At 41.6% G+C, this 18,608-nt stretch overlaps 2 protein-coding genes across 15 annotated transcripts in view; one reads left to right on the forward strand and one right to left on the reverse strand.

The window, feature by feature from the left end:
- TANC1 (tetratricopeptide repeat, ankyrin repeat and coiled-coil containing 1) overlaps window positions 1-3,006 on the forward strand; it is a 67,135-nt gene extending 64,129 nt beyond the window's left edge. For all 7 annotated transcript variants that reach the window (XM_050340367.1, XM_050340361.1, XM_050340364.1 and 4 more), the window contains one exon: window positions 441-3,006. In XM_050340367.1, coding sequence (XP_050196324.1) covers window positions 441-1,794 — 1,354 coding nt within the window. In that variant the 3' untranslated portion in view covers window positions 1,795-3,006. The remainder of the gene's footprint in view (window positions 1-440) is intronic.
- Window positions 3,007-3,110: 104 nt separating this feature from the next.
- Window positions 3,111-17,199, reverse strand: WDSUB1 (WD repeat, sterile alpha motif and U-box domain containing 1). Of its 8 annotated transcripts, none has more exons than XM_050340381.1 (12): window positions 17,123-17,189; window positions 16,609-16,731; window positions 14,626-15,038; window positions 11,206-11,390; window positions 10,584-10,685; window positions 9,797-9,890; window positions 8,581-8,614; window positions 6,866-6,906; window positions 6,663-6,769; window positions 5,578-5,757; window positions 4,647-4,781; window positions 3,111-3,500 (listed from the first exon to the last, which is right to left on the reverse strand). In XM_050340381.1, the coding sequence occupies exons 3-12, from the start codon at window positions 15,021-15,023 to the stop codon at window positions 3,340-3,342; spliced, it is 1,437 nt and encodes a 478-aa protein (XP_050196338.1). In that variant the 5' UTR covers window positions 15,024-15,038; window positions 16,609-16,731; window positions 17,123-17,189; the 3' UTR covers window positions 3,111-3,339. The 8 variants fall into 8 exon arrangements, with proteins under 8 accessions (XP_050196338.1, XP_050196335.1, XP_050196339.1 ...); XM_050340378.1 differs by lacking the exon at window positions 17,123-17,189 and adding an exon at window positions 17,023-17,109; XM_050340382.1 differs by lacking the exon at window positions 16,609-16,731 and having other exon boundaries at window positions 17,123-17,199.
- Between the last annotated feature and the right edge of the window lie 1,409 nt (window positions 17,200-18,608).

Here is an 18,608-nt window from a genome sequence, read left to right on the forward strand (position 1 = left end):
AGGGGAGAGAGGAGGAGTCTGGAAAAATGCCAAACTATAGAGGTAGCTATAGTACAAGGAAAGGTGCCTTTCGTTCACAGTGTCTCGTCTAAACAGCTCAGTAGTCATGAAGTTCAGCAGGTTCCCTACTCTGGAGGTAATTGTGAAGGGCTTGTGAGATAAATGTCAGTTCCTACTGTTCCCAGCAGAGATTTCTGCTGCCCCCCTGCACAGGCTGTCATGACACTCGGGGAAGGCCTTAGGGCTGGGTCTGTGGTTCCACCAGAGGGAAGAATTTCCTGAGGTGGAGAACATCCAGTTCTTACACTGTCACCATCTGCAGCAGGAAACAACACATCAGAATATTTCTCTGCAAGTGACAGAGGTGGATTAGTAATAGGCAATGCTGGGGCTCAGATTTGCCCTGGATCTTCATTGTTTACTCTTTTTTTCCTAAACAGAAAGTTACTTGCTGCTCTTGCTGACCTACATGAAGCCACTCAGCTGTGTCCCAGCAATCAGGAGATAAAACGTCTCCTGACTCGGGTGGAAGAAGAATGCAAACAGTTGCAGAGAACACAGCAACAGAAACATCAGTCTGCACAGCTACTGGAGCAAACCAACAACTCCGACAATGAGGAGGGGGTTGTATCAGGTGTGAAGGAGAATTTCAGTCCTCGAGACAGGGAGGATGAACTGTCACACCCCAGTGAATCTGTTTCCCTGCCACAAAGGCTGCAATGTTCCTCAGCTGCTTCATCGTTCAGCAGGACCCTTCAGGAAGGTGTTCAGCAGAAAGCTCGGTCTGTGTCCCCTCAGAGCACAACAAACAGTAAGTACCTGAGAGAGCCAGGCTTGATCATGCAGCCAACAAAGCAGGCACAGATTGTAAAAACAAATCAGCACCTGAGCTCTATCCAGCCTGGATCTAAACCAGGAAGCAGTCAAGGTAATACAAAGGCACAACCATCTTTGCAGCATCTTCCTCTAAGTCCCTTGCCTGTCCCACACTCTAGAAGTCAGCATTTGGATGGGACAAGCACATTGTCATCTGGAAGCATTTCCACAGATCCCAGTGCTGAACTGTGCAGTGAGAAGTTCATGTCCAGCCAGCGTTCCCATCCACAGCATCACAAGACTTTCTCTTCTCATTCTTTTGCCAGCAAGTCTAAACATGCAGACAGGTCAACAGCCCCTGCTCAGATGAACTTCAGTAACACGAGGCAGCAAAGCCCTGGACCCAGTGCTGCCTCTTCGAGCTCTCCATCCAGCAGTGTGATTCTGGCCAGCTCAGCCAGCAGCTTCAGCTCAGCCGGCAGCTTTTCAGGCAGCGTCAAGGGGCTGGGCCCTGATGTTCGACTCAAGGAGAGTAACATGAGTCAGGTTCAGGGTACTGAGCACCGACCTCGCAATACTCCATTTATGGGAATCACGGACAAGACTGCAAGGTTCCAGCAGCAAAATATGCAATCCAGTCGCACTTGGCACGCTCAGGCATCAGATGGATTATCCACAAACATTGTTCCTGGGGGCCTCCAGCCCTCAAACTTGGAGCAGTTCTCAGTGAAACACTACCAAACTAAAATCCCTTCTGTGGCTGCTGCCCCGGGAGATGGCAACCAGAGCAGTGTGCAAGCGAGAGACAGCGAGGAGCTCCCCTGCCCAGTCCCTCCCCGCTCTCCAGACAAATCTCCCAGCCAAGGTTCTCATTTGTACCCTGATGCTGCAGCCAAACCCCTGTCCCACAACAGCCAGGACGGGCACCTCAGCCACACGGCGAAACCAAAGCGATCCTTCATTGAATCAAATGTATAAATCCTACTTTGGGTGTTTACAGGGTAAACCTGGCTCAGCACAGCACAGGTGACTGCTCTGACAACGCTCACTGGCTGGCACAGCTGGCTCCCAGGGAACAGCCCATGCCGGCCAGTCCATACTGGGATACAACCACTTCAAACTGCTCCTACCAGCACAGGACAGTGACAGTAACTGGAACAGCAGACTTCTCTAGAGTCAATTAGGGTTATCCAACCAACAGAGTACGACCTTGAGCAGAGAAATCCTTTCCATTACATTTTACCATTAAATAAGAGTTTCCTCTCACGTAGGGCTTCAGTCTTGGCTTTTGGTTCTGCTACATCTCACACATAATACTTGTGCCTCTCCAGTGCTTAAGTGCTTACTTCTCACAGTAGTGTTAAGGAAGATAATCTGCTGCAGAATACTCAGATCTGTACATGCATGCATCTTTTTAAATCAAAGATAGTATTTTATCACTTTTCTAGCGGGATCTAATTTGTTGCATGATGTACATTTAGGAAGCATAAATAATTTGTGTATGAGTAAACTATAAGCAGCCATGTTTTGACATGTAAATATAACTATTTTTGGTAACTAGGAGAAATCAAATAAAATAAAGAGTGACATCTGCATGTGTATTAAGAAGCTTTGACCATATTGGTTATTGCACTGAAGAACACAATATTATGGCCTATTAACAATAATCGCACTTTATATAGGTTATCTAATCACCTTTGGGTGCTATCTTAAAGCAAAATGATTTATTGTTTATTTGTGAAAAGGTACAGCAGTTAAATGCTTAGTGAGTGCTTTTACGGGAAACCCAAGAAATGGATGGAGTGAAGATGAAAGTTTGAGGAAAAGTGTATGTGCAGTTGCATGACAGGATGAAGCTGTGAAGTTTGTTTGGAGGAAATCAAGTTTTATATTGGCAAGAACGTTCTGAAAAGGAACGTCTGCAGCGAACGTCGCGACAAGTGCAAGTCAGTTGGAGAGCTCAGCTTTACGCTCTGCCCATCGTGCTTGGTTACAGTGCTCTGTGTCCATGTCAACAGCTGTACCCAGCTCTACAAGTCCTCTTGGAGTTTGCATCATTATGCTTTAGCTTATTTATTGTTTACCCGTTCTTTGATATTTTGTACAATTCGTATATTAGTCCTGTCCTGTAGTTCTATTTTTGCACAGCTACTGTATTTTTTTCCATACAAAATAAAGATGATTAATATACCTGCGGGATGAGATGCAGTCCCTGATGGGATAGAATGATATTAGATCCTATACTTTGCTATTTCTTACCTTCTGAAAGACTGTAGACTCAGAAGTCATAAATGTAGTGAAAATTTTAAGAAAACTTTATTTGAAAAACTGTTATTACTTAATTTCTTGAAGAGAAATCTACCACAAAGGAAAAAGAACCAATAACTTTAAAAATTTCTTCTGGGAGCTTCCACCAGTGAAGGTTTTCTTTGAAAGAGACACAGATTAGAACAGAACTTTTTTTCCCAATTGTTTCTGATACAGTTAGTTCCTTTAGCTACACAGAATTCCAAATGAAGTGGTTTAACATTTCTGCTGAGTCTCCAGCCAGCGAGTGATGGCCATTTTTAGTGTCCTGTTTGGTGTGAGCATAAGGGAGTGGAGGGGAAGATTGGTCATGGGACTAGATCGTCTTTTATTGCTGATCCAGTGTTCCACTGCTTCCCTTTCATAGGAATAGCCATCTACAACAAAACCATCAACAGAAGCTCCTGTTACAGAACCTTGGGCACTGTGGCACTCTACAAATTTTAGTTATTTAAATGTAAAAGGAAGGTAAGGAAATACATCCAAACAGGAAAAATTGAGATTTAGAATAAGTCCGTGGTCTGTGAAAGCTTTACCGTTTTACAGTTCAGGCTAGTTTCATGTTTCTATCTTATCTTTGTCTGCAAAGCACCAAAGTATATTATACACATGTTAAATACGACTTTCTTTTCAATTTGACTGATCCATCATGTGAAGTAAAAGCTCTTTAATACAAAACAGCTAACACAGCTAAAGCCTGCTGAACCCTCACCACCTGTCCAGTTTCAGGGCTTCAGCTCTTCAGTTGGTACCTAAACAAGGTGTTACTTCAAGAACAGAAATGTGGCCCCAGCTCAGTATTATTTAGCCCAATCACCCAGGAATCTCTCTGATGGAATGTAAACCTGTGTCCCACATGCCTCCTCTAACACAGGCCTGCCTACCCTCCTTATCCTGTATTCAATAAAGCCACTCCAGCAGTAAGCAAATGTCTTCATATTTGAGCATTTTAATTCTCAGAAGTCTGGCCTGATACCTCACAACTGGGATGAAGTTAATCAATCACTGCATCAAAAGAACTTACACTGATCTTCCCATGACTGTGTGCCCCCTCCCCACCCCCAAGATTAGAACTATTAAGCACTAGTTCATACAATTTTTTACCTGTAGAACATCTTAAGCTCCTTGCCTATCACAGTTCAAAGATCTTGCTGAATTTAAAGGAGTCTCCTTCAGTACAAATTTCTAAGTGCCCTAGAGATGGTGTGCCAAGTAGTAGTGAGCCAGGGTTTCCTTGGCTTTTTGCCCCCCTGTGTGCACTTACTTTGCACTTATCAAGCCAAAGATGTAATTAGGCTTGTAATTGTATTTGCTAAGGCACATTAAAAAAAAAGAAAAATTGCTTGATACAGTGTTTTTCTCCCTATCAGAGATGTCATTTGGCAAATTAAACATCACAATTCTGTTTTGTTGCAACATCTATTTAGAATAATTTATCTTTCTGATAAGACAGGCCCATTCTTGTGTTCCCACACCTGTCTTTATCCTCAAGTAATTTTAATCAATGTCATGCAAAGACATACCTGCTGCAATGACAGGATCCTTCATAAGCTCCCTTGTTATGGGACACAGGAACTCATCAGGAACAGAAACTGAGATCGTTGTCATCCTCAGTTCTTCAATCTTCTGGAGAATTTTACTGCGCAGGCCTAGAGACTCTGAAAAATTATTTATACGTGAAGTGGACAGCATAGACAGGTAGGGCAAAGAGTCAGCAGCTACTACAGGAGACACAGCTCCATCTCACTGCCCCCAAACCAAAAACCTGCAGCCAGCCCAGCCCAGGATGTCTCTCCCACTGCCCAACAGGAACCTGAGGAAAACAACCAGTAAAACCAACATAGGTGCAGCAGTGGCTGTGTGATGATAAACTCCTAAAATTCAGTTAAACTGTGATTTGAGTAGCACTGAAAATCTTATTCATCTTGGGCAGATAGTATTTTCATATTTTGTAAGTGCTTGAGCCATGGCAGGTAGAGAGCAATTCTTCAAGTCAGTTTTGTCAGGCCATAATTTTTATACCTTAGTTGGTTCCTTTCCCCACAGAGACCTCTGTTTTCAGCAGGTCATTGATACATTCAGTTCTCACAGGACTTCCTAGTCAGTGTTAATTGATTGGCCTCAGCTGGTGATGCTGCAACAGACTTTTAGGCTACTTCAATGCTAAGGACAAGGTGCAGAAACTGAGGAAAGCAGGGGTCTTTCATGGGTGACAGATCTGTCAGATTCCCAGCACCTGTTATTTCTAGAATTCAGCAAAGCTGCCTGATGATACACAGGGATACTGTGATCTCATACAGACCAGGTCAACACACACACAAACCCATGGTAATGAAATAAAAAGGCATTTCTGGGGTGGGGGGAAATCCATGTATGGAACTCCTAACTTTCTTTTATTACAACATTTCAAAGTACTTTAAAGATTAAAAACTATTTGGATTTCCATACTCTTACCAATTTTCAATTCATTAGCAAGACCTTCCTTAGTAAGATTCAGTAGCTCCTTGCCATCAATGTTATTCATTTTGAAAAGCCCAACAAAGTCTGCTAAATCTTGTGCACAGAGCCAGGCTGAAACATCATCCTCTGACCAGTCCTCAACAGCCACCTTTGATTCAGTTTCTACAGTATTTCCTTTGGAAATGAAAAAGACAGTTACAAAACAAGCAAACAAAAACCAAAAAATCCCCAATCAAAATGAAACAAAACAAAACAAAAAAACCACACACACAAAAAAAAAAAAAAAAAAAAAAAAAAAAAAAAAAAAACAAACAAACAAACAAAAAAACCAAACACAACAATGAAACCCCCCAGTTCTAAGAAACAATGTCATTAATGGTTTTAAGTGTTCTCAGTACTATACGTTCCCCATCTAATAAAAGAAATGCTTATTCGACATTACTTTGGGGTAGAAACACAATAATTTTTGTCTTTTACCTATCAATTTTCAAAGTTTAGAGGAATTTAATCTCTCAGATGCCCACATGTCTGTAAAATCTGAACTGAATAACTAAAACCCAGAAAAGTGTCAGCAGACATTGGAATAATCTCAGACCTCCTCAGAAAGCAAACTAACGCCCAAACTTACTCTTGTGCTTTGAACAAGGTCATATGTACCAGTGTTCCACAAATTTTGGGTGCTGATGTATTTTGTAACAGTAGTTATCCTGGTTTTTCTCACCTTTAACAACTGGTAAACTCTTTTTCTTGTTGACAATTATCCTTGCAATTAGCATGTTTTTTGGTTAACTCATCACAAATGATGTCTGTCCAAAAGTCTTTCAGCACTCTGGCAATAATATTCATCTCTTAAATGCTGTCCAGAGAGCAATGTATCAAATTAGGATACATCTAGTATATTTTCCTTTAAAAAATAAATACCTCTGTAGGACCTCAATCAGGTCAGTTCAAAGACCAGTAATGGGCACAAAGTCCTGAGCTTATTTAACTTATTAACTGCAGGTAAGAACGTGGGGGGGTTGCATCTTCAGAAGGTGCTCTGAATTAACAAACAGATTACAAATACTTCACACACTGACCTGCAGAGGGTTGCTTAAGGTCCAACTGCCATATGTGCACAGTTTTATCCATTGAGCCTGTGGCAAGTAAGTGACTGTGTGGTGCAAAAGCACAAGTTGTAACATATCTGCAAATAAAATCAAAAAACCACTGAAAATTCACAAGAAAAAGATTTCATTTCTTTTATTAACAGTGAAACAGAATAATCATATTGAATTCTTACCTGGTGTGCTGACACAAACTATGAAGGGTATTGCCAGTACTCTGTAAAAGAGTTTTTGTAAGTTTAAATCTTCAAGATTAAAAAGAACATTTCTTCCTTTGTATGCTTCCTCTCAAAGTAAGGAATATTGTTGCTTGAAAGGTGACACAAGTTACCTTCAGAGAAGTTACACAGCCCTGACAAAGCTGATCAGCAGTAGAGGCAGAAATGCAACTTGAATTTCCTGCTTGAAGCCCCCCCTGGATTCCTTGGGGCACTGCTACCCTTCCCAATCAGCCAGCATGGAACATGCAGGAGGGCCGTGCCAGAAACACAGCTGAATGAATTACATCCATACTGGCTGACCGTTCGTGTGGATAAAAACATTTCTGTTACAAATCTGGTATTAGAAATGACCAAAAGGGAAGAGATTCAGACCTCAATCCTTCAACTGGACCAATAATTAACCACAGCAGTGGTTCTCCTATTTGGCCACTAAATATCACTAAAAAACCAAAATCCTGAATTTCCACAGTTTTGATTTATGATTGAAAGATTTCCCCTCTTATAAAAGATACCTTTTTTTGACAGGTACAGACAAATTGGGAAGATGATGAGCAAAGTTACTCTGAATCACTAATTGATTAGCCATCACTCCAGTAGTTTGAGCTGCCCAGCGTGATCAAAGTGCCCTATTTTAGGCTGAAATCTCTCTCTGTCCCATGAAGGCTTTTTAAAAGTCCCCACTTTTCCCCACAAAATCACAGGGGACCTCTGGAGATCACCTAGTACCTTTAGCAGGTCACCTAGAGCAGGTGTCCAGGCAGGGTTTGAGTATCTCCAGAGGAGAATCCACAACTAGAAAAGTTATTGTCCTATCTGATAAAAACCTAAAAGGCCACAAAAGCTGACAAACAGCATTAAGAAATACTTATGCTGTGGTTTGCTGCATATTTTATTTTTCTGAAGTTCCAAAACTCTAGAGGACTTCTTACATACCTGTCTAAACTTCAGACTACTAAAATAACTGGACTAAAAGCTGTGCGGGTATCATATTAGTGATTTGGGTGAAAAACTTTAACAGTAATTTAAAAACTGTATCAATACAATAGCTATGTGCAGAGTAAGCTGAAGAAGCTTAAAATTCATTCATCATTTTCAGCAAAGTTATTATTTTTTTTAATACTAGAAAGTACTAGTGGTAAATAGCACTTAAAGGTGAACCACAAAGGATGTAATAACATTATTATAGAAAATGTTTCAACAGTATGTTTTAAAGAGAAGATACTGTATTTAACATAATTTTCTTGAATTATTATGCTTCTCTTTTATCTGCACTTTATATATAATTAACTAAAGAATTTCTATGATCACCATTCCCGATTTTATGTCAAAAGCTACAGTCCTCCTTGCTTTGGAAGCTAAGTATGTTGGGATATCCAAAAAGTCCTTCTGCTTCAATATGAACATAACTTGTAAGTATGAAATTAATTGAATAATATCCTACTGTAGAGAAATCAACAAATCCTCAAAATGTAGATAAAAAGTGAGAAAGACTGATCAATTCTCAAGAGACTTTTCCTTAGATAACTCCTCCCCCCAGACACACAGTAAATACTTTGAGATTATACTGTTTCTATCTTCAATATTCCTTTACGGAGATAAGACATTGCAGAAGCAGTGCTGACATTAAAAGACAACGACCCAATGAATGGTTTGCACTATGCTATACTTACAGTTTCATAGATTATGACACACTTGTCCACAGACCTTTAAAAAAAATACAGACATTAAAATGAAGCAGAGAGAGAAAAGAAACTTTTTCATGAAGAAAGGAGGAAAAACCTTTTCTGCAAACAAGATCAGATTTCTTAACAACACTTGATGCAAAGTTTAGATATCTGTCTCCCCTCCACCAGTGCCCACCTTAAATAAGACTGACCAGTGTGATGTAAAAACCAGCCAATACGAAAACTCTGCTCTTGCAAGAGAATTCCCGAGGCAAAGGATTTGCACAGTGCTTTTGCAAATTGGCCCTCACTGTCTCTACCATGTGTCTACTTTATGTCTTTGCAAGCAGCGTCTGTAAAACAAATGCACAGTCTGGCTGTCCAAGACCTACTCTCAGTCCTTCTTTTTCTTTTTGAGACCTTTCCATTTGCAAAGCAAGCCAGTGGAAGTAGTGTCATGCAATACAGAAAATATAGCTGTGCAATGCAACCAGTACATACATATTTCATGAAATACAAATTGCACAATTATTTACCATGGCAGCAGTATTTCTTGAAAGATTTTATGGGATAGACATTTTACTTATGACAATGTAAGTGAAAACAATCTGTACATCTAACGGAAAATAAAATAACACTACATCACAAACATTAATAATGATCTTCAAATACTGAAAAAGACTCCCTTAGAAAGAATATAAAGCAAAATGTCTCCTGGGGTTTGTTTAGTTTTAATTTTATTTGCTGGCAATTGTAGTCTTTGTCCTTTGCAAGGCATCAGCCTTTTAGTTTAGAAAGTCTTTGTAAATAAGACAGTTAAAATTTAGAGTGGAACCATTGTATTTGCTACTTCAAGCTACCACTTAGTTTAGAAGTGAATAAATACCTTTCATGAGAAGAGCAGAGTAAAGGCATACAGTCACTAATATCCACAAAAACATAAGTGATTATACCTACCTTAATTATAACTTCCTCTCTCAACAGCTTCATCCCTTGAGGAAAGCCACTAGCAACGAGCTGCTGCTGAGCAACAACCAGCCCTTTGAGTGTGACCATGCAGAGTCCCCTGCTGTGAGCTCCCCTCCCCTTCCAGCTGGGCTGGAGCCCTGGGAGCCCCCCAAGCCAGCGGCTCTCGCTGTTCCCTCAGCCAGCCCTCCCCTCAGCCCCGGCTCAGCCTGCCCTCACTTCCTCCTGCTGTCCTCAAGCACAAGGTGCTGCTTACCCTGAGACCAACATCTGCCCATCGTATGAAAATGCACAAGCCAGAACTGGGGCAGAATGTCCATTCAATGTGCATTTATGTTTTAATTCAACACCTAAAAGTACAAAAAGGAAATTATTACATACGGGCAAATCTGACAATGTACAACACAAGCTGCTTTTAGAAGCATAAAGCTCCACCAAAGATGTGACTCTCTGACATACTACCTACAAAGATCGCAGAGACAACTTCATTTGAACATCTCCAACTCCCTCACTTTGTAGTCTTAGCATATCTCACAGTGTTTTAGATACTAAATGTGTATCTGTACACACACTATTCATCCTTGCAGACGTTTCTATAAAAGAGATTACAAAAAAGTACCCATTGTAGATGTTTTTGGCTGTTTACCCTGTCGCTACATTGCAGTTTTAGCAGGAACCAACACTCTTCATTTCTCCAGCAATTGCTCAAGGCCCAGGACATACTGAAACATGAAAGCAAACCTCTCCGTGGCCTGGCAGATTAAGAGGTTTCAACCTACTGACCTGTTCAAAGGCCACAATAGAATTTTTTTAAAATCTTTACTTATACTGTTATTGATAAATAGATGGCTAAATAAAATCTACACGGTGCAGCATCATCAAGTGGTGAATGTCTCAGCTGCTCTCCAGCTAATAGTTCAGAAAACTTTCAACTTGTGCTTGGTTGGGCTGTGAGTCCAGCAGTATAATTTTCATCTTTGATTTTCAAACTGTCACAAGAGACTTAAGACATTGGTATATGAAAAAAACATTGCCGTACCTACCTAAGAAATCTGCAAACAAAATAAGCCAGAGTTTGATCTGGTTATCTTGTCCGCAAGAAACCATCTGGAAGTATTTGAATCCATTTTCATTATCTGATAAAACTAAAATATATTAATGGGAGTCAGAAACATTGAAAATAACAGCATACCAGTAAACTACATCAGCAAAAAATCATTGTAGAAGTTCTAAAATTGCTAAGAAGAAAGAAATCAGTATCACTGTTATATTGTTTTCTGAACAAGTAGATAAAGACCAGTGCTGTGCTCATATTTTAAGTTTTCTTGATGGTAAATGTCTGATTCTCCTGTGTGCACCAACATATTCATTTAACTTTAATTCTGTGGTTATACTAATTTTCTCTACAGTTCAGTAGTTCTCAAAGTTATCACCTTGTTTATTGACCTAGTACATTCTTTGCCACCTGCCTGACCTCAACTTTTACTTAAAAGTACTCACAATACTCTAAAACATCAACTTTTCCCAAGGTCATTTGTATTTTGAGCATCGATAACAAAAATAATATGAAAAGAAGAGCTAGAAAGAACTAAAACTTTTTTTTGGCTTTTTGTTTTTTGGGTTTTTTTTTTAAGTTTTTCTCCCCTGATGAATTAAGTAACTAACCAGATACTGGATCTGAAGAAATATCACAGCAGGTAACGCCAAGATCATGTGCTTTTTCATTATACAGGCATCTCATTTTATCATCCCAAATGGTTAAATCACCACTTGATGATCCAGTGACAAAGAAATTCCCACTGGGAGAAAATGCACAAGCCACCAAAGAACCATCTTTAACATTTCCAGACCTAAAAAGCAAGAGTACACAGGATTTGAATTTAGAATAAGTACAATTCTGAATAAGTGATCTATCAAACACCATCTGACACATTAAGCCAAACTGTTCTCAGTTTTGCACATTGGGTCTTGGTAATAGAGGGAAGAGAAACTCAACCCAACTATGGAAAGAAATGCCAAATAAGCACTGCAGCAGGGAACACACCTGCTCTTTGACTGCAGGAGAAAAAATGTCAGATGGCACCCCAAGGCAATAATTTTAACTGAGAGAATTTTCAAACTACTTGCATGGACTTTACATTTAAAAGTAACATTCTACAGTAGGGTACATTTTAAAAGTCAAAAATAAATGCACACTATATAACACAGATTTACATGTACACAAACAAGGCAAAAAGATTCCCATAATTCCTCTGTTCTGTTTTTAAAGACAAAACAGAACACCTACTAACCCATATCATAAGCTGTAGTTGAGAAGAATACTTTGTGATTTATGATGTAGGGTTAATTTTGAACAACATGTATACAAGAGAAAGTAATGTGGAAAAAAGTCTCTATTTTAACTAAGCCAAAGCACTTTGTAAAACTGATCTTTAAAGAAAATTTCTAGCAGATACAGAAGTGTGGTCAATCCTCAGGAAGGAAGTGGGGTCAACCTGACATCCTTTACCCTATCTGATAATAACGTAAAATCAACTCAAAGTGTCTCACTCCTTTTAATGGACAGCAGATCCAGCCCAGCATCCCATAAGTGCAGGAAGACAGCAAGAAATGTCTGTCTTATTTACTCTGTCATTGTATCTTGTAGAAGCTGCTCATTCTCTTTTGCTCATAGAAATTTTATTTACTGTGAGAGGTATCAAACTTAATGTCACAGAAGTCAATAACTTTCCCTGAGAGTCTTGCTAATCAAGTGCTTCTAAAAGCACTGACTCCCTTAATTCCATCATTAAGAATACTGTCAAATCCACTACAATGCTTCCCATTTTCATATGTAGAATCCTTTTTCCTTAGTGGAGCTTTTAAAACTTTCCTTCTTTCACACAAAAAGCTGCAGATTTTGCTCTGAAAACATAACAGTAACATAAACAGTGCTGCACCTGTTCAGAGTATGCATTTAAGACTTGTCTGCCAGATATTAGCATGAGAACTACTGAACAGAAAATAGGGACCACTAAGAAACACACATAAATTAACTTGCTTTCATGCTGTTCACATCCATCACAGAGATTATTTAAATAGCCATCTTACTTCACAACTTGAACAGTCAATTACAACAGCAGAGCAGATAAGGAATAACTGGCTACCCTTGTTCTAATTACCATCCACATATTCGGTCAAGTGACATAACAGTGTAGTAAAAGGTGTTCTCTTCTTCAACATCAACACAACAACTGTTGCAAAAGAACCAGAGGACCACAGACTGACATTAAATGGTTAACTAACATCCTCTGGCATAATTTTTAAGTACCTTGATAATTTCTATGTGATACCGATCTCAGCTTTTAAAAACAGGGCATGTGCATTTTTCTATCTGCAGTTACAAATGAAAATAAAAAATATTCATCAGCTGAAAATAGATACACACATACACATCCCAAAATACATATAATTAAAGTTAAGCTGACTACTGCTGGCCTGTTAATACTCTGAAATGAACTTTTAATAGTTGAAGGGGACAGGATTGCGATGTCCAAGTTCTTTCTTATTTCTCTACAACGCTAACAAAAATAATTTGTTTATAACAACAGCATAGTTTCTACATAGCCACTATACTGAATACTATATATTCACCATTCAATTAGAAGGAAATCAAGGACGTAGGTCTAAAACGTGCATCACTGCATATATTAATAGCACACACTTGTAAGAAATTACTTTTTAAAATTTCTGTGGTTTTCCCTTCAGCAACAAGCATTCTGAATAAAAAAAAAAACTATTCACTAGTAATATCTCAAAACAGATAAACCCTTACAGTTCAGAACAATAATGACTGAAATTCCAAATTTTTCTAAAAGATAAAAATGAGAAAAAATATGTAATTACTACCTCTCTATTGTCTGAAAACAAAATAACCATTTCAGCGTGTCTTTATGCATTAGAAAAACCACAGGGGCAAAAATCTATAAGAATTCTGTTTATGGACAAATTTTCAGATTTACACTATTTCAAGTAACTATAATAATTAATTTTGAAAAATTTTACAGTTCCCATCTAAATCACTGCTGTGGAAGGCAAAGGCAGAAGGCCACAAAAGCAGTAATATGCTTGACGAGGGATTACCAACATCAAACAACCTTGGCTTTCTCAAATGGCTGCTCCTCCAATCCTAAGTGAAACTTCAATTCGCTCAATCCTTTACTACTTTCCGAACTTTGGGGAGTCGTTGCGGAATTGCAGCTCTAAAACCTAAATAATGTCTTGTCCAAGTACAGATTACAACAACTGGCCTGAAGACTTTCCTGAAAGACAGAGATGTAGAGGAGGACTTAGAAGATCACTCTAAGGTTCATGCATTTAACTGTGCAACATCAATAAATATGCTCATCTGCTTTGTTTCAAATGCTTCTTGGAAACCCATGTCATACTTAACTCATTTAGCTCCAATAATCCTTTCTGCCACTGTTATGTCTCAAATTGTATGGTTTCAGGACACGTCCATAGTTTCCAAACTCTGATTGTGGATTACTATCAAGCTTCTAAGACCCTCCTGGACTCCAAACTCCTAGTAATTAAATATTTAATTTACACCACTACGTATAATGCAATATAGAGCACACAGTACAGTCAGGTTCCATTAACTAACTGTATATTATGTATCACAGTTTGCTGACTCGCTGTTTAGAAATCAGATGCAATGCAGTACACAAGGCATCATGATTTCATGTTAAATGAATGAAATGAACTTTTAAAAAGACTGGGATTCAGATGCAAGATAAATGAGTAAAAATCAAAGCCTCTTGAGTTTGCATTAACATAAAAAAACCCCAAAAGAACCCAAAGCAACAAAACCAAGCCAACCAACCAACCAACCAAAACCAAAACCCAATAACAACAAAAAAATCCACCAAAAATACCCAAAAAGACTCAGCATTTCTCCCAGTCTTAGGGTCTTCTAAATAATTTCCCCATTTCTTCATGATACCCACTGGCAGCGTAAGTCTGCAAGTCCTGTCCACAGCACAGCACGCTACTCAAATTACAGTCTGCAGACCAGCGTACCCGGGGGAAAGCACTGGCACTGACCTGTAGAGCTGCAGCGACTGGACGTTCCAGAGCACGAGGCTGCCGTCGGCGGCCCCCGCCAGCAGGCAGGTTCCACGCGGGGAGAAGCGGCACACCCTGACGGGGCTGGCGCGCGGCTGCCCCAGCACTGCCAGCCGGCGGCCGTCGCGCGTGTCCCACAGCGCCGTGGTGCCGTCCGTGGAGCACGAGGCCAGCACGCGGCCCGACGGCGAGAAGCAGCAGCAGTGCACGGCGTACGCGTGGCCGCGCAGCGGCGAGTACGGCAGCTCGGCGAAGTCGCTCAGGGAATAAACACGAACCGTTTTGTCCAAGGAACAGGTAGCCAAGCACGACGACGAGAAGGCGCAGTAGTTGACATCATCGCTGTGATCTGATAAACTGTGAATTAATGTTGCCATTTTCAAAAAAAGAATCTGAAAAAGAGTTCAACAGTCAGACTTAACTTCCCTGTTTCAGAAATGAAACACACTCCCTTAATAAGACATTCTCCAGGGAAAAAAAAAAAATTCATTTGCAAAGGCAATTTTTTCATCTAAGCATCATTTAAGCATAGAATCGTAGAACAGTTTGGGTTGGAAGAGACCTTAAAGCTCATCCTGTTCCACCCCCTGTCATGCGCCGGGACACCTTCCAGTATCCCAGGTTGCTCCAAGCCCTGTCCAACCTGGTCTTGGACACTTCCAGGGATGGAGCAGCTGCAGCTTCTCTGAGCAACCTGTGCCAGGGCCTCCCCACCCTCCCATGGAACAATTTCTTCCTAATCTCTAATCTAACCCTACTCACAGTTTAAATCCATTCCCTCTTCTATCATTATATGCCCTCGTAAAAAGTCCCCCTCCAGCCTTCTTCTAGTGTGTGGCTGGAACTCACAGTGAAGACAGAGACAAAGAAGCCATTGAGTCCCTCCACTTTCTCCATGTCCCAAGTAACCAGGTCTCTTTTCAGAGAAGGCTCACATTTTGTCTAGCTTTCCTTTTATCACCAATATTCCTATAGAAGTTTTTCTTGTTGCCCTTGACATTCCTGGCTGGATTTAAATCAGTCAGGACTTTAGCTTTCCCAACCTGATTCCTGACTGCTCGAACAACCTCTCTGTATCCTCCCAGGCTACCTGTCCTTGCTTCCATCCTTTCTTTTGTGTTTGAATTTGTCCAGGAGCTTCCTTCTGCTTCCTTTCACAGACAGCAACAGTAGTGATGGCAAAACATCACGGCTTTTGTTGGCAGTCTGAGGTTTGACAAGAGTTGACTAAAACATTTAAGTCAAAATGTGAACATTAATTGGGTAATCAGAAGCTGAACCTCTCAGGAAATTGCATTTGCTCCTATGCAGAACAGCAGAAGAAAATATGTACATCACACACATTTTCCCAGTAGTTAAAATTGCAGTGTCAGACAAGCAATTTACACTGCTGAAGTCTGGGAAATCCCCAGAAAGGCACATCCCAACCAGTTACTCCCATGCTGCAGATCAGAGTCAAGCTTCCCGAGAAAAAGGAAGCATTGAGCCAAAGCAAAAAGTGTTTACACAAGTCTAAAAAGATGTTTATAATGAACAAAAGCAGTAATACTATTTACACTGAGTTAAATAAGAGTCTGCTGGTTTAGATAAGTATTTGATTCTGAATCATTTCAATGCTGAGGCATCTGCAAAATAAAACCATACATATTCATACATTTTAGAAAAACATATAAATTTATGTGCACGTATTTGTATGTATGTGGACATACAAATCTGTATATATGCATGCATACATGCAGAGGTATGTATGTACACATACAGACACAAAGGTACATATAAAGGCAAAACCCCTGTTCTCCTCAGGCAGTGTATGGCAGGCCAGTTTAGTTACAGACCAAATCACTGAATACTCCCTGTTGTAGCTTCAGGATTCTCAGTTTTACTACTATTCTCTTTAAAAGAATCAAAGAGATGAAGCAGTGTCAATAACATGTTTGATCTGCAGAAAGAAAATAAACATACTTTCTTCAATTATGAGAAACTGAAGAGTCAGACAAAGCTTGACATCTGGAAAGGTGAGGCTAAAAAAGCGACCTTAATCTCACTGTTAGGAGACTTTCAGGAGCTCACGGCAGGAAAGCAAACCTAGGAACGAGATATTTCAGTATCAATAAACTGGCCGAAGGAGCGAGGAGCACCAGAGCGTTCGTCACCAGAGAGATGTTCAGCACCACGGCGTCACCTCCTCTGGCAATTACGTATTTTTTTCAAAATCCGTAAGCCCCCAGCAGCTGCCCACACGAGAAGCTACAGCAATTCTCGATACGGCTGACAGCCCCTTCCCTGTCACTATGGCCCACAGCCCATCCCACACAGCCCACCGCTCTCGGCAGGGCGGCGGGGTCACCCCGAGCTCCAGTGGCGCGTCAACACCACCTTGCCCGGCGCTGAGGAACTCCAGGGGCTCCCGGCCGGCGCTGAGGAGCCCCGGCGGTTCCCTGCCGGGCTGGGCCCCCCGCCCCCGGCGCCCCCGCACCTCCGGCGGAGCCTCCGGCCTCGGCCGCCCCGCACGGCCCGGGGCGCTGCGCACGCGCGCTCCCCCCCGCCCTCTCGGCGTGGCGCAGCCCGGGCCGCCTCGCCCCGCTCGGGGCCGCCCCACGGCGAGCCGGCCACGGGGGGGGCCGGCGCTGCGTCAGTCGCTCTGCCCGCCGCCAGCAGCCCCGGCCGCCGGCAGCCCCGGCCCTCAGGCGGCGCGGGAGCGGGTCGTGGAGCTCTCGGCCCTTCCCGCGGCTCCCCGGGGCCGCACACCCCTGCCAGCGCTGTGGCTGCGTGAGGCGGGCCCTGCCGCCACCTGTGAGGAGATGGCGGCGAACCCGACCTCCGGCCGCTGCCGCACCCTCAGAACCGGGCCCCGCCGGCTCCGCTCTGACACCGAACCCGAGCCCGAGCCCGCCCTGGCGCGGCTGGGGAGCGGCGCGAAGGGAGCTGAACAAACAGCTCTCCCAGCACGTCAGAAATTCACACCATCGCCGCGACACATCCACTTACACGCTCAGCAACTCATGCAAAATAAACGGTTTATCACCGCACCTACTTTTTTCTGAGGAAGACACAGACACTTCCTCAGTCACTAGGGAATGCCTAGGACGCATTCCCTGCTATGCAATAATCTCCGTTCCGTGTTCAGTCTGTACCATCTTGCGTTCTGTTTTACAGCACGTTATTTGCACACCGTGAGATCCACTGCCGGAAACCTGTCTCACCGGCATCACCGTAGCAGCTGTTCCTGCTTTCAGCTTCCCAGCCGTTGAGCTGAATTAGGATACAAGCTGAAAAAATCCAACTATGTGTGTAGTGTTGCTGGTAACTGGCTCTGACATTTCAAAAAACTGACAGATCTAGTAGGGCAGACAAAGCATTGTCCAGTACAGAATTTGAGATTGTTTTTCATGGAAGAATTAGTTTTCGCATTTATCTAAGCAAGCTTAGCATCACACATGCACAACACTGATTAATCTTCACATCTCTGGTACATGTCAGCAAACCTTTTTAGTGAAATCTTCACAAAGGTCGTGAAAAGAAAAGTTGTGGAGCAGTCTGGGGGAGTTCATGTTAGAATGCAAAACTGCCTGACACCCAGATGTAATTTTTTTATTCTAGGTAATAACAGATTATTCTAACAAGACTTCAGAAAAGAAAAATATCATTGAACAAGATATTCTGGGGAGGGCAACAGAAAAAAACATTTCATTAAAAAAATAGGCACTGACTGTTCTTTGATAGAAGAGACAAGACAGCAAGGCTGATATAAACCAAGGCTCCAAGGCTCAAACGTGGCAGGCCTAGTTTAAAAGCAAAAAACACCCCTCCCAACACTGCTTTATGACAGAGCTGTAAGTACTGGTGTTCCACAATATCCCTTTGCAATTCCTCTGTTTTCTTCAGTCAGAGCAAGGATTATGACTAATGACCTTCTACAGGCCAAAAAAGGGACAAAACTTTAAATCTACAGTGGTTTTCAG

This window comes from Myiozetetes cayanensis, unplaced genomic scaffold (genome assembly GCF_022539395.1).
Source record: "Myiozetetes cayanensis isolate MyiCay16 unplaced genomic scaffold, myiCay2020 scf9, whole genome shotgun sequence".
Lineage (NCBI taxonomy): Eukaryota > Metazoa > Chordata > Aves > Passeriformes > Tyrannidae > Myiozetetes > Myiozetetes cayanensis.

Excerpts from the sequence above, each read along its gene's own strand:
- WDSUB1 (XM_050340382.1), bottom strand. The coding sequence starts at position 15,023 with ATGGCAACATTAATTCACAGTTTATCAGATCACAGCGATGATGTCAAC. Across the intron at positions 8,615-9,796 it reads GGGCAGATGTTGGTCTCAGG|GTCTGTGGACAAGTGTGTCA; the intron begins GTAAGCAGCACC and ends TTTTTTTTAAAG. Across the intron at positions 6,907-8,580 it reads GTGTCATAATCTATGAAACT|AGTACTGGCAATACCCTTCA; the intron begins GTAAGTATAGCA and ends ACTCTTTTACAG.